The 26,352-nt window shown below is 40.8% G+C and overlaps 1 protein-coding gene and 3 non-coding genes across 4 annotated transcripts in view; 3 read left to right on the top strand and 1 right to left on the bottom strand.

Moving 5' to 3' along the window:
- The window catches only part of LOC126195613 (inactive dipeptidyl peptidase 10-like), an 801,628-nt gene that overhangs the window by 748,815 nt on the left and 26,461 nt on the right, over positions 1–26,352 (top strand). Inside the window, exons 15-16 of the mRNA XM_049934238.1 lie at positions 11,157–11,351; positions 11,779–11,936. Of these exons, the coding sequence (XP_049790195.1) occupies positions 11,157–11,351; positions 11,779–11,936 (353 nt within the window). The remainder of the gene's footprint in view (positions 1–11,156; positions 11,352–11,778; positions 11,937–26,352) is intronic.
- Trnas-cga (transfer RNA serine (anticodon CGA)) lies at positions 6,875–6,949 on the bottom strand. The gene has a single exon. It is a non-coding gene; the product is annotated as a tRNA-Ser (tRNA).
- Trnas-cga (transfer RNA serine (anticodon CGA)) lies at positions 9,249–9,323 on the top strand. Its single transcript has one exon. It is a non-coding gene; the product is annotated as a tRNA-Ser (tRNA).
- On the top strand, positions 9,550–9,624 carry Trnal-caa (transfer RNA leucine (anticodon CAA)). Its single transcript has one exon. It is a non-coding gene; the product is annotated as a tRNA-Leu (tRNA).

Here is a 26,352-nt window from a genome sequence, read left to right as displayed (position 1 = left end):
AACATTCAGTACTGTATTACACTGCCCCCACACATTGTACTCTGCTTGGATCCTTCTTGACATGCTGTCCATGAGGTGACTGACTGATATCTGCTCAAGCCTTTCGGTTGAATCTTTGCCTTGTGGAGGAAGGATTGCACACAGCTGTTATGGAGTGCTCATACATTATCATCTTTAAACAGAAATCCATCACTGATATACTGACTCTAGGTCTAGACAATGGGTTTGAACACCCTGTCTCAAAACTATACAGCCCTCAAATTACCTTTCATAGCAATGAGAGGTGTCCACAGTCCATACTTAGTACCAGTCCAGAATGTGATTGACCAATCTTAATGCCAAACCCGTGGGCTGCATGCCTGAGACATGCATGGGTACCTACCTACCTGCCTCCACACTCTCCTACAACATTTAGACAAATCCTGAACTTGAAGGCGAAGAAAACCTGACACCATCAATCCAGGTTCCATTCACAGTGTTCCTTTACCCACCACCTTTGGGCACCATGATGCTGTCAGGTTTATACCATTCTAGATAATGCTTATAATGCATGCCTAGAAGTCAGAGTGATCAAGTGGAGATGGTTGAATACTGCATAGATCCAAACAGCCATCTCAGTTACCTTCACAGTGTCAACTCTCAGTTCTGACACAATTTGTAGCCTGTTGTCATAAGCTTGTGTTATTGAGTGTAGGTGATATTATGATGCAGACCTCCAGGTTTTATGTCTTGACTGTTGAATAGTGTCACTATGGTGTAGACCAATTCAGCATGCAACTTCCTGTGCTGACAAGGTTTCTTCCCATAAAGTAACAACGCAGGCATAGTCTAAGCTTGAAATGAGCCTGAGCAGTGTACACAACCCAGCTTGTCCCATTCATCATTGGATACACAGTGCACTCTGTTGCACTGGAATGCAGGTTTACTTTAGTACAGTTCCCCAGTTGAATGTATATAGTAATTCCATGCACTCAAATGAGTATTGAGAAAGGAAACTATGCAAGTCACAAGGGTGGTGAAAGCTGTTTCTGAACAGTGGCTTTTCCGTCATCCATTGCTTTTCTTAAAACTCCTATATATCTTTCTTACCATTCACAGAATTATATTTATGCCCCAAGAGCTTGAGACTTATTATCTATGTCCACTCTTTGTACATTCATAACATGGAAATTCAGATTACACTGTAGTTTCAACTAGCTTTTTCCCCATGGCTCCACATAGGTGCATGTAGGTTGCATATAATGTGAACATCTCTTGGTCCCAACTTCCAGCTCATCTACTCTTCCTTCCCTTCTTTCTGTCCATTTCTCCATCCTCTCTCTCTGTCCATCTCTGCCTCTCCCTCCCTATACATCCACTTCTGCCCCTTCTCTCCCTAATCAACCCCTCCTGTCTTCCCCTCCACCCTCTCTCCATCTTCTCCTCTACCCTCCTCAACCTCCCTCATGCATGCCCATCTGCACATGAAGCCCCGGCAACAGAGGTCAATAAAGCAGGCTGACACTATTACTACTACATGCCTCTTGTGCAGCACACCCTATATGTCAATGGCTTGGAAATTCTTTTTCCCGTGAAATGTAGGCTGCCATGCAGAGCTGGCTGAAAAAGCAGGCCAATATTACTCCAACACAACACACCTATTGTGCTTGGAAGTCTACACACTGGGGACTGAAAAACGATTTCTTGCAGGTTGGTAATGCAGGTTAATACTATTCCCACATAACACACCTATTATAAAGGGCAGCCTATGTAACTATTTGAGCTAAAGCACTATAACACCCCCCCCCCCCCCCCCCATATCCCATCACAATGGTGGCCCTCTCAGGGCAAAGACTTTGTGTGCCATATTCGGTCCACTGCAGTCCAAAGGACTGAAAGGAGTCACCAGACATACATACATATTCTCAGCTTTACATATACTAAGAGCTATACTGAAGAACCAAAGAAACTGGTACACCTTATCACGAACCCACTCTACTGTGCAGGAAAAGTTATCTCCATAAGGACACCGTTATGGTGTGGCTAATGGCTGTATAGTACTTTAGTAGAGCTGGCAATGATGTCTCCTTTGTTGATGCTGCTGAGTCTGTGTTGTCCATGTGGCTTCTCGTTGTCTAGGCGATGATTCCTTTGCTGCTCTGGGTCCAAGAAAAGGAGCGGGTTTTTTATCACTGGACTATCGAAATCATGACACAGTATTCCACGGTTTCTTTGTATCAAAAACACACTTTTACTGTCAAAACTAGATACACAACTACTCTCAACTGCGGTCAACACTCAAGTGTCCGAAAACCCATTGTAGACCAAAGATCACGGTCATAAGCTACAAAGAACATACAGTTCCAATATCGATTATTGATCGCAACACCTAACTTAGTATTATCTTAAGCAAAAGCTTTTTTAACATGACTTTAGTGTATAATATAACAAAATGATGTCTATTTGTCAGTTCCATTACAATAGCCCCCCAAGAATTTTGTAAGTATGAAAATGCGAACAAAATTCTGACACCAGAATAATGGAACTGCCAAGAATATTATTTTAAATAAATTAAAATTTTTAATAGCACTGTTTCCTTTGAATTATGCTAACACTGAAATTGTTACACTAAGTAAAGGAACACATACAATTTTTAACCTTAGAGTAAATGAAATACAAAAGAAGATTCACAATTTTCACTTAGAAGAGTCCATAATGTTGTAGCACTTCACATGAAACCATTGAAAGACTGTAACTTTTAACTGCAGGCTTGTTTTATTTTCTTTTGTTGCCCACTTTTCACACTACTCACAGTCTGTCCCACATTGTCAATCTGCACATAGGTGACTTCCATTAAAAGGTCTGATTTCTGCTTTTCCTGCAGTGTGTCTGTTTCCAAAGCTTAGCTGTTTGTATTGCTTCATTGACTATAATGCCATGTTATCTAAAAATCACATACAGAGATCACCTTTTGGTTACATAATGTTTATATGTAAGTACATGGTTAGGATACATAGTTAACCTTCTGGTAATGTTTATCTAGTGGGAGAAGTTTACAGAATCTGTCTGAGTAATACTACAAAGGTATGAACTGGTCCAAAACAGATTCTTTAAAAAATAATGAATTCAATAAACATGTAATACAAACGCATCAACATATTGGGTGTAAAATGTCTTATCACAGACTATAACACTTACTTCAAGGATAACAAATTGTTTTCAAAAGTAAAGTTACAGGCAGTTTGTTACAAGGGTTCATATTCACAGTAAAAGTGCAAAGGTAGAATCATGGATGAAAGTTTTAGAATGGTATGTATCAATCAAAATTAAAAAATATTATTGCCTATGCTTTTGCAGTGGTTGAGAAAGAAATGTACAGTAATTCATGTGGTTTACTAAAAATGATTGTCTCCTAGTAGAGTTGGACATCTCAAGCACTTAAGTGTGTAGTAATTAGGACTCTGCCTTTAAGATTAAAAAAATTAAAATACTTAATTGTTGCAAGACAGATTTAGTGCTGATTAGTGGCTTGCGTTATAAATGATGTCTCAACAAGTGTGGTGTGAGAAATTTATACAAGCTAAAATTACACAAATTATCAAATATCAGTCAGATTGCATAAACATACAGAAATATCAAGAACTAACATGACAAGCATATTACATAGAAAATTCATTGCAAATACTTCATACAATGAATACATATTAAACAAATAATAAACATTTTAAGTCTAGACTTGACATTAATTTTATGTCCTTGAACTTGTGCAACAGCTCGTCAATGTTTTCAGGGTGGTCAGTTGTTCAACAATAGTATGTTTAGTGTCTTGCCACCAATCAGGATATAAAATTTGAGACATATTAAGAATCATTTTTCTAAAATTGCTATCATTTTTAATTGCATCACTATTTAGCCACATATTATAAAGAAATAATTCACCTTTGTTCATTGCAAATGGTAGCCTACTTGCACAGTCAGTTTTACTGTTCAGGGAATCTTTATCAACTGCCCAGGTTCCTTCATAAGATGTTGGATTACAGAGCCTATTGGTTGTGACACTGGCATTAACACCACTTAAACTGTTAATAACATCCTTGGGTACATCTACAACATGCATATCAGTTTCTCCCACAACACCTAATGCCTCCATTTCCTCTTTTAAGCAAACAAAATATTTTTCACCATCATCATGTATCATTAAATCTTCATTTTCCCAAATACTACAACCATCAACCTCTCTCTCCCGAAAACTTAAAACATTGCTTTCACACCCAAGTGTACTTAATTCTTTGCTCATTAAATCAGTGTCAACAATTTGCTCACCTGGTTCCTTCATCAGTGCATCAATTCCTAAATCATTTAAATTGTTAACCTGCTGATCCTCTGACAAACTACAAGCTTCTGCCCATTCATAAAATTCAACTAAGTCAATTATTTTCTCTGGCTCTTTATTACAACCAATGTGTTCATTCTTAACAGGTACTGCGTTTAGAGGGTAGTACACATTCATAAGATAACTACTCATTACTTGAGACATATCTCTTGGTGCAACGTAGTCAGTGTTATTGGTCCATCTATTATCTATGCTTTTCGCCCCTACCTTGTGGACCGACAATGGAGCGCATGATAGTTTTTTACTTCATGACTTCCCATAGCATTTTGACTCCTGGTGTCACTATGTTCATGCCAATTCCTGTTTTCAGACTCCCTGTTATTACTTCTGTTCCAATTGTTCTCTTGAATGGAAATTATAGTTTTCCCTTGAATGGAAATTATTATTATTAATATTGTGACTATTTTTTTCCCTATGATGAAAACTATGGTTGTTGGGCCTGCTGTTTTCCCTCCTGTTAAAATTAGTGTTTCCCCAACTATGATCCCCACCTCTTTGTGTGTGATTGAAATAGTTTTTTGGTTTCCCCACTTTCTCTATAATCCTGTCAAGTTTGTCCACGTAGTTTAGAAATTGTTCAATGTTGTCATCTGGTCCATACACTAGGTCTCATTGCACATCTGTTGGCAACCTTCTCTTTAAAGCATCTATCTGTGTGAGCTCATCAAAGGGTTTACTCAAATGTACTAGTTTCTTCAATTGATTTTTACAAAACTGTTTCATAGTCCCCTGTGCTTCTCTATAATGGGTCCATACAGGAACTCGCTCTTTATCCTGGCTTGTTCAGTTAAAGACCAGAACCATTTTAATGACTCAATTTCAAATTCTGCATAAGACATGTCCATAGAAAAATTTTGATTGGCCCATGACAAAGATTCCCCCTCCAAAAATTTTTTAACAAACTTAATTTTGAAACTTTCACTCATATTGGGCAAAAAATTGTCTCTACAACTCTGCAGAAAGTCAACAGGATGCAAACTACACTCATTAGAAAAGTTTTTAACTGGAATGTTGGATAATAAGGTACATGTGTTCATAGAAAAATTTTTGTTAGCTACATCATTGCTAAATATTTCAAACTTCTGGTTTAACTCTGATACTGTACTTTTTAATTCACTAACATCTGTCTTAGTTTCAATCTCATGGAGTTTTACTGTGTTACTGACTGTTTCCACTTTATCATTCACAACATTTAGTTTCGAATCTACTCTACTTTCAAGATCTACTGCCATAGCTTTTACATTTACACAACCTGTATCTATTTGACTATTAACATTAACAAAACACTTTGCATTTTTCTCTCTGTCTGTGACCAGTTCATTTTTTACAGACTGAATTTTGTTACTCAGACTAGATTTTACTTCTCCCACTTTAGATTCTACTGCCAAAATCTTTGTTTCTGCCTTGCTAAGTTTCTTGTCCATCTTTGATATATCGTTGCGAAGTTTATTACCCCAATGTAAGATATTATCAAATTTTTTGTTCATAGCTCCTTCTAGATGCGACACTTTCTGATTTGTAACCCGAAAACTGTCCGCGACCGTCCGATTCATGTTTTGCAATTGATCTTCATTAGCTTGTAAGTGGGCTGCAACTGTTTGATTTAAAGCTAACGATTGTTCCATCATTTGTAACAGTGATTTAATGTCTGACGTCTCATGTTCTGATGAATTAAGACTTTGATCCACTTCTTTGACTGACTCATCTTCCGTTTTTATCGGCATGTCTACGTCCCCAAAGACTAACAAATTTTCACAGTCCTGCTCGGATTCAGCATCACTTTCCTCTTTCACAACGGTCATTTTCGTGAAATTTCACACAAAAAATAATAAAAGGAATAAACAGCACTAAACAAATGTACTTATCTTTTCAGACTGGGTCCTCATTCGTGTGGTTAGTCCACTTTACTGTTTTGTTTCGTCTCCCTTTACTTCCATGTATAGCACTTCTTTGTACCACGTGGTCATTAGACTTCTGCAAAAACAGATTTCGTCAATCCAGTACATATAAATGTCTTAATCCCGGCTGAGAGCCCCCAGTTGTCACGAACCCACTCTACTGTGCAGGAAAAGTTATCTCCATAAGGACACCATTACGGTGTGGCTAATGGCTTTATAGTACTTTAGTAGAGCTGGCCATGATGTCTCCTTTGTTGATGCTGCTGAGTCTGCGTTGTCCATGTGGCTTCTCGTTGTCTAGGTGATGATTCCTTTGCTGCTCTGGGTCCAAGAAAAGGTGCAGGTTTTTTAATTATCACTGGACTATCGAAATCATGACACAGTATTCCACAGTTTTTTTGTATCAAAAACACACTTTTATTGTCAAAACTAGATACACAACTACTCTCAACCGCGGCCAACACTCAAGTGTCCGAAAACCCATTGTAGACCAAAGATAACGGTCATAAGCTACAAAGAACATACAATTCCAATATCAGAATGAGATTTTCACTCTGCAGCGGAGTGTGCGCTGATATGAAACTTCCTGGCAGATTAAAACTGTATGCCCGACCGAGACTCGAACTCGGGACCTTTGCCTTTCGCGGGCAAGTGCTCTACCAACTGAGCTACCGAAGCACGACTCACGCCCGGTACTCACAGCTTTACTTCTGCCAGTACCTCGTCTCCTACCTTCCAAACTTTACAGAAGCTCTCCTGCGAAACTTGCAGAACTAGCACTCCTGAAAGAAAGGATATTGCGGAGACATGGCTTAGCCACAGCCTGGGGGATGTTTCTAGAATGAGATTTTCACTCTGCAGCGGAGTGTGCGCTGATATGAAACTTCCTGGCAGATTAAAACTGTATGCCCGACCGAGACTCAAACTCGGGACCTTTGCCTTTCACGGGCAAGTGGTCTACGAACTGAGCTACCGAAGCACGACTCATGCCCGGTACTCACAGCTTTACTTCTGCCGCAGGAGAGCTTCTGTAAAGTTTGGAAGGTAGGAGACAAGGTACTGGCAGAAGTAAAGCTGTGAGTACCGGGCGTGAGTCGTGCTTCGGTAGCTGAGTTGGTAGAGCACTTGCCCGCGAAAGGCAAAGGTCCCGAGTTCGAGTCTCGGTCGGGCATACAGTTTTAATCTGCCAGGAAGTTTCATATCAGCGCACACTCCGCTGCAGAGTGAAAATCTCATTCTGGAAACATCCCCCAGGCTGTGGCTAAGCCATGTCTCTGAGGAATCGTTAGTGCCAGGATTTCACCCGGAACAAGTCCCGCCCACTCACCCCCCGGTTTTCCCGGTCTTTGTTCGGCACCTGGGCATCGTTTCAGTTGACCCATGTGGTTTACCGCGTTCGGCTGCACTCGCTCGGGGTGAATGTTAAATTAATATCTTGCCAGGTCTTAAATTTCGCCACATAGGTAAAAGACACGTTACAAAAAACATGCACAATTGGCCTCAGCTGTGCCAGGTACTTCCACAGTAAACATAAGAGAAAACAATTTAGCACTGAATTCTTTAAATACAAGAACTCAGTACTTAGATGAATAACCTATGAAGAAACATACTTCTGTGTGAGAAAAAGCACCCAAAGCTAAAACAAGATAAACCTACGCTCAAATAATAATTTGCTCGGAGAAATATGAACCACGGTATACTTGACACTCTGAGTTTCAGAACTCGGACAGTATACGCGAAACAGGCGTCAGTGTTCACTGTAATTCCAGAGGGCATCAAAATTACTTTGTTCCTGCTAGATCGATCCACGCTGTTTTCGCGTGTTATTCACTGAATAGTTTTGCTGAAAAGTTTTAGGGGTGGAAGAAGAGCTAGCACAGCATGAAGGACGTTTTACAGCTGTGAAACACTGCAGCATTTATTTCCTCCATAACTGTTCTGTGACAAACATACACATCATCATTATTATTTTTTAAAAATGGTTTGAATGAAATTTACAAAATTAATGAATCTTTTGGTTAAAAATAGACAGGACAAAGAATAACGACAGATTATTTCCCTGAGACGTTTGCAACAGCATATAGTACATTAATCACGCAGAAACAGCCACAATTCTTTGTAACCTCGTTTATAATGTGCTGGTATGGCATTGGAAGAATTTACAAGTTAAAATTCACCCATTACCCATGCAAATACCAATGAAATATGTCATACAAGGAAATATCATACTGCCTTCATTAGGCATTTCTACTTTATGGCATTCTTACATTCTTTAATTTTCGTGAGTTACTATGAGGGCCTACATAAACAAAACGACTTTCACTTATTTCTATATAACGTTGATTTTAGACAAAAGAGTTAGTCGACTGCATCCGTGGCTTTACTATCTACATAACAGATTCAAGACCATTGTTTTCGCATTGTATGTTTGCTCTGCTGTTACCCTCAAATAAACGCATTATTAATAAGTGAATTAGTTAATGAAAATTTGTCCTTATTGCCCTTAAATAACATCACGTTATTTTTTTTTTTTTTTTTTTTTGTTTTCTATTGCTGGCGATGCTATCAATTCTCTATAAATATTTTTATTTCTTTAATAATGCAAATTCATGTTATATTACCATCCAGAACAACTTAAATTTCCTATCATTACTGAATTTCATCACAGTGTAACGTGTGTTGGACTGTGACAATAACAACTTTGTTGTAGCTTCCAGTTTGCGGAACTGGGAACTGGCGGCTGTTTAGGGGAGGGCCTTACACTATGGAGAGGCACGGAATGGGGGGGGGGGGGGGGGGTGAATGGGCGGGACTTGTTCCGGGTCAAATCCTAGCGCTAAGGGCACGTATGTCTCCGCAATATCCTTTCTTTCAGGAGTGCTAGTTCTGCAAGTTTCGCAGGAGAGCTTCTGTAAAGTTTGGAAGGTAGGAGACGAGGTACTGGCAGAAGTAAAGCTGTGAGTACCGGGCGTGAGTCGTGCTTCGGTAGCTCAGTTGGTAGAGCACTTGCCCGCGAAAGGCAAAGGTCCCGAGTTCGAGTCTCGGTCGGGCATACAGTTTTAATCTGCCGGGAAGTTTCATATCAGCGCACACTCCGCTGCAGAGTGAAAATCTCATTCTGGAAACATCCCCCAGGCTGTGGCTAAGCCATGTCTCCGCAATATCCTTTCTTTCAGGAGTGCTAGTTCTGCAAGTTTCGCAGGAGAGCTTCTGTAAAGTTTGGAAGGTAGGAGACGAGGTACTGGCAGAAGTAAAGCTGTGAGTACCGGGCGTGAGTCGTGCTTCGGTAGCTCAGTTGGTAGAGCACTTGCCCGCAAAAGGCAAAGGTCCCGAGTTCGAGTCTCGGTCGGGCATACAGTTTTAATCTGCCAGGAAGTTTCAATTCCAATATCGATTATTGATTGCAACACCTAACTTAGTATTATCTTAAGCAAAAGCTTTTTTAACATGACTTTAGTGTATAATATAACAAAATGATGTCTCTTTGTCAGTTCCATTACAACCTGCCCAATATTGTATAGGGCCCCCACCATCATGCAGAATTCCAATATTGATTATTGATTGCAACACCTAACTTAGTATTATCTTAAGCAAAAGCTTTTTTAACATGACTTTAGTGTATAATATAACAAAATGATGTCTCTTTGTCAGTTCCATTACAACCTGCCCAATATTGTATAGGGCCCCCACCATCATGCAGAAGTGCCACAACATGCACGGCATGGGCTCGACTGAGGTCTGTAGTAGTGCTGGAGGGATTTGACACCCTGAATCCTGCAGGGCTGTCCATAAATCCAAAAGAGAACAAGACGATGGAGATCTCTTCTGAACAGCATGTTGCAAGGCATCACAGATATGCTCAATAACATTGATGTCTGTAGAGTTTGATGGGCAGTGAAAGTGTTTAAACTCAGAAGAGTCTTCCTTGAGCCAGTCTGCAGCAATTCTGGACATGTGGGGTGTTGCATAGTCCTGCTGAAATTTCCCAAGTCTGTCAGAAAGCACAATGGACATGAATGGATGCAGGTGACCAGACAGACTGCTTACACACGTGTCACCTGCCAGAATCGTATCTAGATGTATCATGGGTCCCATATCACTCCAACTGCACACACCCCACACCATTACAGAGCCATCACCAGTTTGACCAGTCCCCTGCTAACATGCACAGTCCATGAATTCATAAGGTTGCGTCCATACCTGCACATGTCCATCACTTGATACAATCTGAAACAAGACTCATCTCACCAAGCAACATGTTTCCAGTCATCATAGTCCAGTGTTGATGTTGATGGGCCCAGGCAAGGCATAGAGCTTCATGTTGTGCAGTCATCAAGGGCACATGAGTGGGTCTTCAGCTCCAAAAGCCCATATCAATGATGTTTCATTGAATGGTTTGCACGCTGACACTTGTCAATGGCCTAGCATTGAAATCTGCAGCAATTTGCTGAAGGGTTGCACTTCTGTCACGTTGAATGTCATCTTTGGTTCAGTTCTTGCAGGATCTTTTCTGGCCACAGCAATGTCAGATATTTGATGTTTTACCAGACTCATGATATTCACAGTACACTCATGAAATGGTCGTATGGGAAAATCTCCAATTCATCGCTACCTTGGAGATGTTGTGTCCCATCACTCATGTCCCGCATATAAACTCACTTAAGTCTTGATAACCTGCCATCATAGCAGCAGTAACCAATCTAACAGCTGCACCAGACACTCGTTGCCTTACATAGGCGTTGCCAACAAAAGCACTGTATTCTGCCTGTGTATATATCTCTGTATTTGAATACGCGTGCCTATAACAGTTTCTTTGGCACTTCAGTGTATAACAAATAAATGAGATTTTTGGTATGTTTACTATAAATATTGTCTTTTATTTACAGATGTGGAGCTCCTGGATCACAATTAGTGTCTTCAAAATGGGGTGTTGACTGGCCAACATACTTGGCTGGCAATAGGAATTTCATTGTTGCTCAAGTTGATGGCAGAGGATCTGGTTTCCAAGGAAATCGGATGAGGCAACAGCTGTATAGGCAGCTTGGTTCTGTTGAAATTGAAGATCAAATTGCTGTGATTAAGTAAGCTGTAATCTGCATTAATTCCAAGAAATACTACAAACTAAATTGCACGTTCCATAAGATTTACCATAGTTTTCATAACCTGTCATTATAACTGGCCATAAGACATGATTAAAAGACATAATTGTAAGGAACCACCTTGAAATTTAGAGATGGGGAATCTAGCCTACCTCTTGCAAATTTGTCAAAGGTTTTAATTAAAATAATTACCTTGTCATTCAGCAGTCTGTCTCTCCTTTAATTTACTTAATGCATGATGTTTACTTGGTTTATATTAACTCGCAGATCACAAATCCTGCCTTGTATGTTTGAATAGGTAACAATTGCCATTTAAAGCTAATAAAGCCATTTATAGTGCACATGAAGTAATGAGTATATGAACAAACAAATGCAGTTGTAAAAAGGATTTGTGAATATATTTCAACAGGTACCTAAAAGACAATCTTAAGTTTATTGATAAAGAACGGGTTGGTGTTTGGGGATGGAGTTATGGTGGATTTGCTGCAGCTATGATTCTTACCGAAGATGAGAAGGTGTTCAGATGTGGCATATCAGTTGCTCCTGTTACAAGTTGGGCTCATTACGGTAAGCTGTGTCATTGCATTCGAATATACAAGTAAGATTTTCAAAAATGGAATAGTAGCTCTCATCTTTTATACTGTTCACTTTTTATATGTGACTAAGATGTTTACCATTCCATATCATTATATCCCATAATTCATATTCAGTGGATCCCGTGCAGATGTATCTCTGGGACATGGAAAGAAATCAAGGCTGTACATTTTATTTTAAGTACAGTGCAGAAGAATAACTTAATAGTATTAACTATACTAGTATTAGAATGCTAAGAACATCGTAACTCAACACATTAGTTTTAAAAGGCTCTTTGAAGATATCTTTTAGTGTAGTAGAAGGAGCTGTTTGGGAGAATAATCTTTTAATTCACCTGTAAATTCCACCATATCACCCATAAAATATTTAATATATTGCAGCATCTTTTTGAGGTCATGTGTACCCATATATCTAACTGTTATACTTACTGATGTGAAACTCTTGAAATCATTATTGAGGTTGCTTTCAGTCATTTTATTATTATCGTGTTCAGCACTATTTTTTGAGAAGTAGCAAAAGACTGTTGAGCAGAATTACATCCAGAAACAGGGACTTTCAGTGTTAGGTCTTTGGGAGTAATGCCAAGGGACAAGCAGGACCTTAGTTTTCAAAAAGAATGGATGTAATGTGTGATGGGATTCATCATGGCAAGAAAGGACAGTTTGGAGTGCTAGAAATGGTGGGGGTGGCAAAAAAGAGAAGCAGAAGGTGGAAAGAGATAGAAAAACGAATGAGAGGCAACAAAAAATCACAGAAAAATCAGAACAATTCATATGAAAATCGTCAGAACAGACAAGGAGCTAACGAGTGGGTGAGAATTTCTCACCAGAAAAGTGGTTTATACAAAACGAGAAAATGACTGATAAAGAAGAAATTGGTAGGTAAACTCATAAAAAGTGAGAAAATTTTAAAAACTGGGCAAAGAGAAAGTCATAGGAGAAAACATGAACTACTTTGTTTGGCAGATAAAGTAACCTGGGAAACGGCAGTAAAATTCAATGAGAGCAGTTTAACAAAAAACAAATGCACAAAAATGTGAAAGAATTATGTACAAAAAAGAAAATGGATGGTGGGAAAGAAAATAGTTGTCAAATATGGAAATAAATTGGCAAAGATGATCGGGAGAAGGCCCTGCAATGTAGTGATCGGTTATTTGATTTGGGGGAGGGGACCAAACAGTGAGGTCATTTGTCCCACCGAATCAGGGAAAGATAGAAAAGGAAGTAGACCATGCCCTTTCAGAGGAACCATCCTGGCATTTACATGAAGCAATTTAGGGAAATCAATTAAAAACTAAATCGAGATGGCCGGATGCAGGTTTGAACCGTCATCATCCTGAATGCAAGTCCAGTGCACTACCACTACACCACCTCACTTGGTACACTGTAGTGAACCATAAACAAATTGTTGTAGGCAAATTCACAAATAACAATGGAATTGTTATATACAAATTTGTAAATAGCAATAGACCCATCTGTGTGCACAGTAATCATTACAATAAAAGATGTAGGGGCAAAGTGTTGAAAAATGTGGATGGTACAGATAAATAAATGAACAGATTGGCTCATAAGGTAAAAACAGAGGACAGTTTGGACACATGATGAAAAAGACTGACAAGAGGGTTGCATAAGAAGGAATGATGGCCACATGGGCTAATGTAACACAAAAATAATAAATTTTTGACAGTATAATGTATTTGAATAGATTCAAAGTCTATTCACCAAGTGGCAGCAGGAAAACACACATACAAAAAAAGGTTTTACTCATACAAGCTTTTGGAGCCAGTGGCTCCTACATTTGGTAGAAGGGTTGCAGGCATAGGAAAATGGGTGAAGGGAAAGGAACTGGAGAGAGAGATAAGACAAGGGGTAGAGTTTGGAAAATTCACTCAGAAACTTTGGTCAGGGGAGACTTATTGGACAGGATGAGAAGGACAACCTGATTGTTGGGGACTGCACCGGTTGAGATGTGAAAACCTGAAAGCTTAAAGGAGGAAGACAGGATAACATACAAGACAGAGATTACTGCTAAAGCATCGTGAATGAGTTAATAACAGTGAAAAACTAAATGCACTGTATGTAACAGAAGTGGGAGAGGGATGGCAGAAAATAAACAGGTCAGAAAATGAAAGATGTAGTGAACTAAAATGGAGTGAGGAAAGGAGTAATTACTGTGGAGAAATGTGGAGATGGAAGAAATTAACTTAAATTAATGCCAGGTGGGTGGGGAGAACCAAGTACATTAGTGCTAGTTTTCACCTGCAGAGTACTGAGAAACTGGTGTCTATTGGAAGAATCCAGATGGCATGTGTGGTGAAACAGGCACCGAGGTCATAACTATCATGTTGTAGAGCATGCTCTGCAACATTCTATTGTGGGTTGCTAGTATTTGTCCTCTGCCTGTGTCCTTTCATCCTAATTGATAACTTGGTGGTAGGCATACCGATGTAGAAGGCTGAACAGTGTTTACATAATAGCTGGCATATGATGTGTCGTATCGCAGGTGGCTCTCCCTTTGATAGTATATGTTTTGCCAGTTACAGGGCTATTGGATGTGATGGTAGGAGGGTGCGTAGGGAAAGTCTTGCAGCGTGGACAGTCACAGGATAGGAGCCTTAGGATAGGGAGATGGGTGCAGAAGGAGCATGGTCTGACAAGGGTATTGCGGAGATTGTCAGGGTGACAAAAAGCTATTGTAGGTGTGTGTGTGGGGGGGGGGGGGGGGGGAGGGGCAGAATCTTACATGGAACTGATCTTATTTCAGAGCATGGTTTTAGGAAGTCATGGTCCTGTTGAAGTAGCTGATTAATACATTCAAGGAGAGGATAATACTGAGTGACAAGCAGTATGCTCCGAAGTTGTTTTTTGGAGGGATCAGCAGTACCAGGACTGGATGTGATGGTCTGGGAGGTGTGCTTTTGAACTAGGCTGGTGGGGTAGTTATGTCCAGTGAAGGCTGAGGTGAGAATGGTGGTGTATTGCTGTAAAGAATCTGCATTCGAACAAATATGTTTGCCTAGGATGCTAAGGCTGTACAGAAGGCAACATTTGACAAGGAAAGGATGGCAACTGTCAAAATGTAAATACTGTTGTTTGTTAGTGGGTTTAATGTAGACAGAAGTGTGTAGCTGACTTTCAGTGAGAATGAGATCAAGATCAAGGGAAGTGGCATGGGGTTCGGAATAGGACCATGTGAAATTGAATTGGGAGAAGGTATTTGAGATTCCAGGAATTTTAACAGCTCAACCTCACCATGAGCCCATGGGGCTAAGATGTCATCAATTTAGCTAAACCAAACCAAGGGCCAAAGGCTTATGGATCCCAGGAAACCCCCTCTAAGTGACCCATGAAATGGTTGGCATAAGAAGGAGCCATCCTGGTTCCCATGGCTGCACCCCTGATCTGCCTGTATGTCTGCCCCTCAAAGATGAAGTAGTTGTTGGTAAGTATAAAGTTGATTAATGTGAGCAGGAAAGATGTAACAGGTTTGAAATCATGTAGGTGCTGACTGAGGAAATGTTCAGCAGCAGACAGACCATGTAAATGGGGAATGTTGGTATAGAGGGAGGTGACATCAATGGTAACAAGCAAGGTGTGTGGTGGGAATGGGATGGGCATGAATTTCAGATGATCTAGAAAATTTTTGGTGTCTTTAATATAGGTGGGAAGTCTATGGATTGCTAGTGCTGATCAACTAAGAGAGATAAACATTCGGTGGGTGCTTTGAAGCCAGCAGCTATAGGATGGCCAGGATGATTGGGTTTGTTGATCTTAGGAAGAAGGAAAAGGTGGGGGTGCATGGTTTGGGTGGTGTGAGAAGTTCTTTGGGTTGAGTTGTTAGTCCTTGTGAGAGGCCTGAGATTTTAAGGAGGGATGCAGGTGGGTTTGAATCACAGGGATGGGATCTTGATGGCAGATGCCATATGTAGAGGTGTCAGACAGCTGGCATAGACCTTCACTAACATACTCCTGTCAGTCGAGTAACACAGTGAGAGATCCTTTTTCTGCTAGCAGGACAACCAGAAAATGGGACTTTTAGTATTAGGCCCTTGGGAGTAACTCCAAGGAAAAAGCAGGTTTCAAGAAACAGAATGTGGGACATAAGTTTTGATAGTGCAAAAGCATGTTTTCAAAAACGATGGATTTTGGGGGAGGGGCCTTTCCTGGTATCCATAAGCCTTCAGCCCCTGGTTTGATTTTGATACATTAATGATATCTTTGACATATTGATTCATGGTAAGGCTGACCTGTTAAAATTCCTGGTATCTCTAAATATTTACATTTTGACAGTTGCCATCCTTCCCATATCGAATGTTCCCTACCACACAACCTTGGCATTCAAGGCAAATGTATTTGTTCAGGTGCAGATTCTTTACAGCACTACGCCTTTCTCACCTCAGCCTTCACTAGACATAACTACCCCACCAGCCTAGTTCAAAAGCACATTTCTCAGACCATCAAATCCATTCTTAATACTGCTGATCCCTCCAAAAAACAACTTCGGAGCACACTACTTGTCACTCAGTATTATTCTCTCCTTGAATGTGTTAATCAGCAACATCACTGGGGCCTTGACTTCCTAAAACCATGCTCTGAAATAAGAACAGTTCAATGTGAGATTTTGCCCACGACACCTACAATAGCTTTATGTCACCCTGACAATCTCTGCAATATTCTTGACAGACCCTATGCTCCTTCTGCACCCATCTCCCTATCCTACAGCTCCTATCCTGTGACAGCCCCACTGCAAGACTTGCCATATGCTCCCTCTTACCACCAACTATACCAGCTCTGTAAGTGGCAAAACATATAGTATCAAAGTGAGAGCCACCTGTGAAATGACACCTCATATATGAGCTGTTATGTAAATACTGCTCAGTCTTTTACATCGGCATGCCTATCACCAAGTTATCAGTTAGGATGAAAGGACACAGGCAGAGGACAAATACTGGCAACACACAATAGCCTGTTGCAGAGTATGCTCTACAACATGATAGTTATGACCTCAGTGCCTGTTTCACCACACATGGCATCTGGATTCTTCCAAGAGACACCAATTTCTCAGTACTCTTCAGTGGAAAACTAACACTAGAACATGTCCTTGGTTCTCCCAACCCACCTGGCATTAATTTATGTTAATTTCTTCCATCTCAGCATTTCTTCACAGTAATTACTCCTTTCCTCACTCCATTTTAGTTCACTACATCTTTCATTTTCTGACCTGTTTATTTTCTGCCATCCCTCCCCCACTTCTATTACATACAATGCACTTATCTTTTCACTGTTATTAACTCATTCACAATGCTTTAGCAGTAATCACTGCCTTGCATATTATCCTGTCTTCCTCCTTTAAGCTTTCAGGTTTTCACATCTCAACCAATGCAGTCACCAACAATCTGTCTCACCTTCTCATCCTTTCTGTTAAGTCCCTCCTGACTCAGAGTTCTGGGTGACTTTTCCAAACTCTACTCCTTTTCCTAAACTTCTCCAGTTCCTTTCCCTTCACCCATCTTCCTTCCCTTTCAACCCTTCTGCCAGAAGAAGGAGCCACTGGCTCCAAAAGCTTGCATAGGTAAAATCTTTTTTAATATGTACGTTCTCCTGCTGCCACTTGGTGAGTAGATTCTGTATTTATCCAATTACAGTATAGGATGCATTTGTCAGAAATATGGTAGAAATATCTGTGTATCGCTGTATCCATGCTGGGCTGTTTAATAAGTATTTCACACATAAATACGAGGGGGTATCCAAAACAAACTGGAATAATATTGCCATGGGCAGAGCTTGTGTAGTACGCATTTCTGCTGCTAGGCGTGTATAGTGTAACTCATTGCCAGTTCAGTTGACCTCGCTTTATCTGTTCATCTGAAGTGATTGTTTTTGCTAGTGCTGTTTTGTTCTTATTTCATTTTTCACAATGGCAAATTAAGTGAACAATGTGCAGCTGTGAAATTTTGAGTAAAAATGCTACTGAATCTGTTTTAACGTTGAAAACAGCTTACAATAAGACACCATGGGAAAAACTCAAATGTATGAGTGGTTTGCTAGGTTTAAAAATGGTGACTTGTCAATTTATGACAAACCTCATTCTGGACATCCATCAACTGCCCAAACTGACAAAAACATTGAAAAAATTTGAGAGCTTGTCCTCACAGGCCATCGAAAGACAACTGATCAACTGTCAGAGATGAGTAGGTTATCTTGGAGCACAATTCAAAGAATTTTAATGGAAGATCTGGGAGTAAAAATGGTTGCTCCCAATTTGTTCCTTGACAGTTAAAAGGAACATCACATTGAAACATGTTGTGCTTTGAAACAACAGCTTGAAACTCATCCAGATTTTTTGGCAAAGGTGATGAGTCATGGTGTTGTGGTTATGACCTAGAAACAAAGCAGCAGCCAAGACAATGGAAGATGTCATCGTCACGCCACCCAAAAAAATGTCATCAAGTCAAACCAAACATCAAAACAATGCTGATTTGCTTTTTTGATGCACAGGGCATAGTTCATTCAGTGTTTGTTCCTCCATGTCAGACCATCAATCAAACCTTTTAATTGGAAGTTTTAAGAAGATGCCCACCTGGCCTGACTCCGTGTGACTTTTTGTTATTTCAGTGCATGAAAAGCATTGTGAAAGGGTAGTGATTTGACAATATTGAAGAAGACAAGAAAAAATGAGGGAGGAGCTGTCAGCCATTTCTAAAGATGACAACAAAAATATTTTCAACAGTACCACTTCGTTTATTCTAAATGTATATTCTACATTTATTGCTCTATGTTTTTTTTTTCTTTTTAATTTTATGAGATATAAAATATCTTGCATTGTATTTGTGTTTTCCTCTTACATTTGGTGTATTATTTATTTTCAAGTTCCAAACTTTTTGGATTTAATTATGTGATATTTGAAATTGTTTGTACATCGTTGTTGTAACATTAATGTAAATCTGTACAATGCACAGAATTGTTTGACACTTTGATAAAGAGATATTTTTAGCTTATTACTGACAATTACAACTCTGGAATACTACTTCATCGTGTATGACTGAATTTGGTAATAGCAATGCCATACAATTAGCTATTAGTGAAATGTCAAAATAAAAAAACAAAATAGTGGGGAGAGGGGATTTTGAAAAAAAAAAAGTCTTTTTCAATAAATCTGGACGCACGATTGCAATATACATTAAAAACCACAGAACTTTTATTTGAACTTTTCAGTGGTAGTCATTCAAAAATATTAAACTCAATTTGTTTTCAAGGGGGTGTTTCACCCCCTTAACAAATATATGAGCATCCATAGAAAGATTTGTGTGTTTTATTTTGGTATGCACAACAACACATTCAAATCTTTTCAAAGTCAAAGTGTAGTAGATGCTTTCATCATCTGTGTCTTCAAATCAGGAAATCCGTGTTACAAGATTGGTCAGATGAATAGCAGTATTACATTTCTCTTTACTATAACCTTCAAAGCCCTTTTCACCAGAGGATGTTGCAATTACCCTCCACAAGTAAGGTATTATTATCATCATCTTGTCACAAACCTTAGAAATATCATAATGTGGTTTGTGTTGAGCACATTCAAAAATTTTCGGGAAATGAGGATGTCTGATCTACCATGCAAAAGCTGTTTCTTGAGATTCAGTTGGTAATTTTTCTCACCCAAGAACACTGTAACTTTATTACATGAAAAAGCATCAACACATTAGAGAGAAAGTACATACAACAGACAACATACAAGTGTGTAGCAGAGTATTGCACTCCAGCCTATACAGTCATTAGTTCTAATAGGAGCACAGACAGCACGCTGCACATGCAACTTCTGTCATACTAGCAGGTCGGGTGGCCTCTAGTGGCCAAATCAAGCACAAACTTCATGAACAAACTGTGAAGTGGTGCACACACTAATTTAGTAGTTACAGCACTTCCCTTTCTTTTCGAAGAAGTTAGCACTGTGCTCACACCCATTTCTTCTGTCATCAGTGTTGGTTGTTGAATCACACGATGCCACAGGTGCATAGGATCAGAAGAGGTATGAGCACGGACACATACAGTGCCACCCGCTGTGACAGATCATATGGTAGAACAGGTGACACTGGCATTGTTCCCACTGCCACGTCCGAGTCCAACCCCGGTGAAGGAGGCTGCGGTGAAGGTGTCTGAACAGGCAGTGCCTGCTTTGATGAAGGCAGCAGTGATGGAGGCGGCAGCTGGGAGAGTTGGCTCCATGCCTTGGCTCCTGAGAACTGAAGGGAGCACCCTCAGCAGAAGACAGTGTTGTGAAGGCATTGGCAGCTGTGGTGGATAAGATGAGGGCACCGACCACGATGTAGGAGATAGCCGGGCAGGTGGAGGATGAGTGGATGGTGGAGGCACTCCCAGTGCACAGCTGCCCACGTGAGACTGTAGCTAGTCAAAGTGTCCTGACATCCTACCGCCAGCAGTGTGGATGACACAGTCATCAGTCATGGTGACTCTTGATGACAATCAGCCCCCATTTCAGTCGGGGGCCAAAACAATGGGCCAAAACAGCTGTGCCAGGCAAGAATAGTTGCAGCACCAGTGTTGGCAGATGTCCTGACATCAGTTGAAGAAGATGTAGCAGAGTCCAGGGCTTACAGGCATGCAGCAACTCTACTGGACTCTTTTCTCCACCAGGGGAAAACCTATTGTAACTGAGGAATAGGTGAAGAGCTACTTTCTGTGACACATCCAAAATATATTTTTTCATCTGAGTCTTAAATGTTTGTACAAGTCATACTGTTTCCCTGTTTGACTGAGGGGGGATAAAGTTCCTGAGATATGAACTGGGGGGCCATAGTCTGTAACTAGCGTATACAGGAGATCTCCCATTGCAAAATTTTTTCACAGAGCTGAAATTGTTGTCATTGCAGAAGCAGACAGACAGGACACCATATATGGAAACTTAGAATATACATCAATTACAACAAGCTAATAGAAATTCGAAAAAGGTCCCACAAAATCTACATGAATCACTGTGACAAAGATGCACGGGGGTCTGACTGATTGGGGGGAGGGGGGGGGGGGCTGGGCGGGGGCATAGTGTGAGCAGGCTGTTTGTCCATGAATGCCTGACTAAAAAAACATGTCTCAATGCTAATGCTTTTGTATGTGACACACCTCAATGGTCCACATGTAATAAATGCATAACCTCATGCCAAAGGATGGGTGGAACTACAATCCAGGGAGCAGTGGCCTCTGTAGCTAAAAGCACAACTCCGTCCCGAAGAGAAAGATCTGAAGTATGGCCTGGAAGCTTGTCTGGTCAGTCATGCTGCACAAAGGATAAAACGGTATCCGCAGCTACTGCAGCTGCAGTTTGAATGCTAATAAGAAGAAAACCATCTATAATATTTTCAACTTCCATGTCCAAATGAAAACAAAGCAATTCCTCTTTATCAAAATATGGATTTGGACCAATTGGCAAAACCAATAAGGTATCCGCATTTGTATGTTGCACCATAGGTCGAAAATGTATCTCATAATTGTATAGTGGCAGGAAAAGGGCCCAATACCATAAGCAATGTGTGGCCTTGTCTGGCAAGGATGTTGGTAGTTTAAAAAGAGACACCAGTGGTTTGTGGTCTGTGATCAGGTGAAACTTAGATCCATATAGAAAATATGAATTTTTTTTAGAGCATACACAGTTGCTAAAGCTTCTTTCTTTATCTGTGAAAAATGCTGTTGTGCTGAATTTAAGGTTTTATAGGCATATGCAATAGGGTGTTCCAATCCATCTGCATATTTGTGAGCAAGGTTGGCGCCAAGGCTGATCTGAGATGTGTCCATGGCTAACACGAGGTACTGCCCTGGCTATAAGGTGACCAAAGAAGGGGCTGACTGCAGTTTCGATTTCAACATCTTGAATGTGAGGTCACAGTCTGGGGGCCATTAAAAGGAACATCTTTTATTAACAGCATGGAGTGGTTGAGCCACAGTAGCAGCATCCAGTGTGAATTCGCAGAAGTATCTAATTTTGCCTAAAAATGCCCGTCAATCATAGATGGATGTGGGGTGTAGCAACACAGCAGTAGCCTCAGTATGGTGGCACAATGGTTTAATGCCAGCATGAAACACTTCAAAACCCAAATAAATAATAGAAGGTTGAAAGAACTGTGTCTTGTCCACATTGCACTTTAACCCTGTCGACTGTAAAACAGAAAATAAAGCATCAGGCTTATGCAAATGTTCCTCTGTAGAAGTACCAGACACTACTATGCATCTAAATAGTTGTCACAGCCACCAACTGATGCAATAAGCTGCTCTAAAAAGCTTTGAAAAATAGCTGGTGCACTTGCCACACCAGCAGGCAAATACTAGAAGGTATTTAGATTTCTCATCTAGTGGAAGCTGTAAGTATACATCTGATAAGTCAATCTTTGAATAATAATGGCCCCCTGACAATTTTGCTAGCAGCTCAACAGTGTGCAGTAAAGGATAGATATCAATGACTGACTGTGCATTAATTGATTTTTTTAAATTGCTGCAAAGGCATAATTTACCTGTAGATTTTTTACTATCACCAGTGGTGTTGACCCTTCACTGGATGAAATAGGCTGAATAACACCAAGAGATTGAAGGTGATCTACTTCTGCTTTCACTTGATGCGGTAGTTAAGTATACTGGGTGGGTCCAGAAAAAATGGGGGCAGGCAGACTGTTTTATCATAATACAAGCCTGAAATTCTGTTGCACAAACCAGTCTTGGAGGAAATGAAGAGGAAAACTTGGCACAGAGGTAATGTAACTGTTTATATGGCACTTGATCAGAAAACAAATGCACTTCATCATCAATGGAGAATCTGAAAAGTTTAGAAGCATCAAAACCAAACAGATTTTCTGTTCCCACTTAACGACAAGCGCTGGCACGATGATCAAGAACAATAGAACAGAGAGGGCTGTGAGATGACATCAACCAATAGTACACTGATAAACCCCTCTCTAAGACAACACTGAGACAGGATCAGCCTCTACACAGAGAGAATATAAGTGTCATGCTGCGTAGCTGTGGCCTGAGTTCAAAACTAGCCATCCTCTGAATGCTACAGCAGTGACTTAAGAACTGTATTGTTTTCAGAATGAAATTTTCACTCTACAGCGGAGTGTGCGCTGATATGAAACTTCCTGGCAGATTAAAACTGTGCCGGAGCAAGACTCGAACTCGGGACCTTTGCCTTTCGCGGGCAAGTGCTCTACCAACTGAGCTAACCAAGCATGACTCACACCCCGTCCTCACAGCTTCACTTCTGCCAGCACCTCGTCTCCTACCTTCCAAACTGTACAGAATCTCTCCTGCGAAACTTGCAGAACTAGCACTCCTGAAAGAAAGGATATTGCGGAGACATGGCTTAGCCACAGCCTGGGGGATGTTTCTAGAATGAAATTTTCACTCTACAGCGGAGTGTGCACTGATATGAAAGTTCCTGGTAGATTAAAACTGTGTGCCGGACCGAGACTCGAACTCGGGACCTTTGCCTTTCACGGCCAAGTGCTCTATCAACTGAGCTATCCAAGCACGACTCACGCCCCGTCCTCACAGCTTTACTTCTGCCAGCACATCGTCTCCTACCTTCCAAACATTACAGAAGGTCTCCTGCGAACCTTGCAGGAGTGCTAGTTCTGCAAGGTTCGCGGGAAATCTTCTGTAAAGTTTGGGAGGTAGGAGACGAGGTGCTGGCAGAAGTAAAGCTGTGAGGACGGGGCGTGAGTCGTGCTTCGGTAGCTCAGTTGGTAGAGCACTTGCGCGCGAAAGGCAAAGGTCCCGAGTTCGAGTCTCGGTCCGGCACACAGTTTTAATCTGCCAGGAAGTTTCATATCAGCGCACACTCCGCTTTAGAGTGAAAATTTCATTCTAGAAACATCCCCCAGGCTGTGGTTAAGCCATGTCTCTGCAATATCCTTTCTTTCAGGAGTGCTAGTTCTGCAAGGTTCTCAGGAGAGCTTCTGAAATGTTTGGGAGGTAGGAGACGAGGTGCTGGCAGAAGTAAAGCTGTGAGGACGGGGCGTGAGTCGTGCTTCGGTAGCTCAGTTGGTAGAGACTTGCCCGCAAAAGGCAAAGTTCCCGAGTTCGAGTCTCAGTCTGGCACACAGTTTTAATCTGCCAGGAAGTTTCATATCAGTGCACACTCCACTGTAGAGTGAAAATTTAATTCTAGAAACATCCCCCAGGTTGTGGCTAAGCCATTTCTCCGCAATATCCTTTCTTTCAGGAGTGTTAGTTCTGAAAGGTTCTCAGGAGAGCTTCTGTAAAGTTTGGAAGGTAGGAGACGAGGTGCTGGCAGAAGTAAAGCTGTGAAGATGGGGCGTGAGTCATGCCTGGGTAGTTCAGTTGGTAGAGCACTTGCCCGCGAAAGGCAAAGGTCCCGATTTCGAGTCTCGGTCCGGCACACAGTTTTAATCTGCCAGGAAGTTTCATATCAGTGCACACTCCGCTGTAGAGTGAAAATTTCATTCTAGAAACATCCCCCAGGCTGTGGCTAAGCCATGTCTCCGGAATATCCTTTCTTTCAGGAGTGTTAGTTCTGGAAGGTTCGCCAGAGAGCTTCTGTAAAGTTTGGAAGGTAGGAGACGAGGTGCTGGCAGAAGTAAAGCTGTGAGGACGGTGCATGAGTCGTGCTTGGGTAGCTCAGTTGGTAGAGCACTTGCCCGCGAAAGGCGAAGGTCCCGATTTCGAGTCTCAGTCCGGCACACAGTATTAATCTGCCAGGAAGTTTCACTGTATTGTTTTGCTTGCATTGTAATTGTATATACTGAAGAACATTGATTATTAGCATGTCGCCATTTGCTTGTGATGCACCTTTGTGAATATGCAAAGTTAAGTAGTGTCAATTTACCTTACTGTAATAAACTTCATTAATACAATTTGCTTGAATTGTTGCCTAGAAATCTGGGAAAGCACGTTTCCTAAACACCCTGTATTAGACGAGTGGGCAGAACACAACATTCTCAGCATAAGCATTGTCAGCAACTAGGAATGTTAACAACTGAACCATGGCCGTGTAAGTTACGGGTGCAGAAAACTGTCCAAGAATGGGAATCTGTCATTTGTTATAACTCAATAACTTCCACGACAATGGAGCCAGAGACAGTTCAGTGCATAACTTGCTTGGAAACACCATCACTGCTGACACATTGTTCACATCCATGTTTGTTTCATCCTCACTCAGGTTTGGAAGAGTGTTACATACAGAAGCAATGTGTCCTTTTTTATGTCACCTTATACATGTTGCCCAGCATTTGTGGCATGCAGTCTTTTTGTATTAAATGAAACAGCATGGGCATGAAGGCAGCAGAGCAAGAGGCTGTTGCTGTTGTGATGTACACTGATGTTGTCATGAACAACAATTACCTACTTGATGCTGAGACTTGTTTTGGACTACCACAATAGCTTCTCCATTCCCTTGTGAACTGACTGAAGGCTGGGAGGGGTGAGAGGAAGTGATTTCTGAAACTTTGGACCATGCTTCTATATGACTATCTGCAGCTTATGAAACTCTAAATGACTGAGCTATGTTTAACTCTTCTGAAAGTATAGGATTTTCACCCTGTATAGCTCACTCTTGAACTTCCATATCAGGAGCAAGACATACAATTTTGAACCATTTGATCTGCGTAGGATTCCTTACAAAGATTTGTTACAAAATTACAATGACGACTGAGTCCATGTAGTTCTGCTGCCCATCCCCTGTATGACTGTTCTGGCCGATTTTGGCAATGGTAAAACTCCACACAAGTAGCAACAATGTGAGTATGTTTACAGTGATAGTTAGAAAGTAACACACATCTGATCAGAAGAAAGACTTGAAGGTTCTTGTAAGAAGGTGGACTGACACAACAACTTATATGCATGAGGTGAGATCCACAACAAAACAACAGTGTTTACGTCTGTTGCCCCAAATGTCTGGAAATGTTGTCGCAAGCATTTTCTGTAAATGTCCAGTCTTCTGTTGCATCATTGTAGGCTCATATATATTGTTGGCAGGGCTCCACATTGTGCTGATGTAGTTGTTAAACAGGAAACACAAAGCGTCAGCATCTGCTGTTGGTCAAGAAAAGATTTAAGCACTGTCTCCATGGAAATTAAACTTAAATGACCAATGACTGAAGTGGAACACATGGTGTTGAATACAGTACTCATCGCCAATATGTTCTAACCCAAGAACACTGTAACTTTATAACACAAAAAAGCATAAACACATGAGAGACAAAGTAAATATAATGGATAACACACAACTGGCCAGTTGAGCTTTGCACTCTGGCCTATTCAGGGTGATTTTTTCCACTATGCACAAACTCTAGGGATTGATCTGATGAGAGGATGTGGAACAAAAAAGGTCTAATGAAATTATTTCCAGAAATGCATGGTTTCCATGCTGG

The sequence above is a fragment of the Schistocerca nitens genome, chromosome 7 (assembly GCF_023898315.1).
Source record: "Schistocerca nitens isolate TAMUIC-IGC-003100 chromosome 7, iqSchNite1.1, whole genome shotgun sequence".
Taxonomy (NCBI): Eukaryota; Metazoa; Arthropoda; class Insecta; order Orthoptera; family Acrididae; genus Schistocerca; species Schistocerca nitens.
The sequence above is the reverse complement of the archived record's forward strand: the minus strand, read 5'-3'. Positions and strand labels throughout refer to the sequence as shown.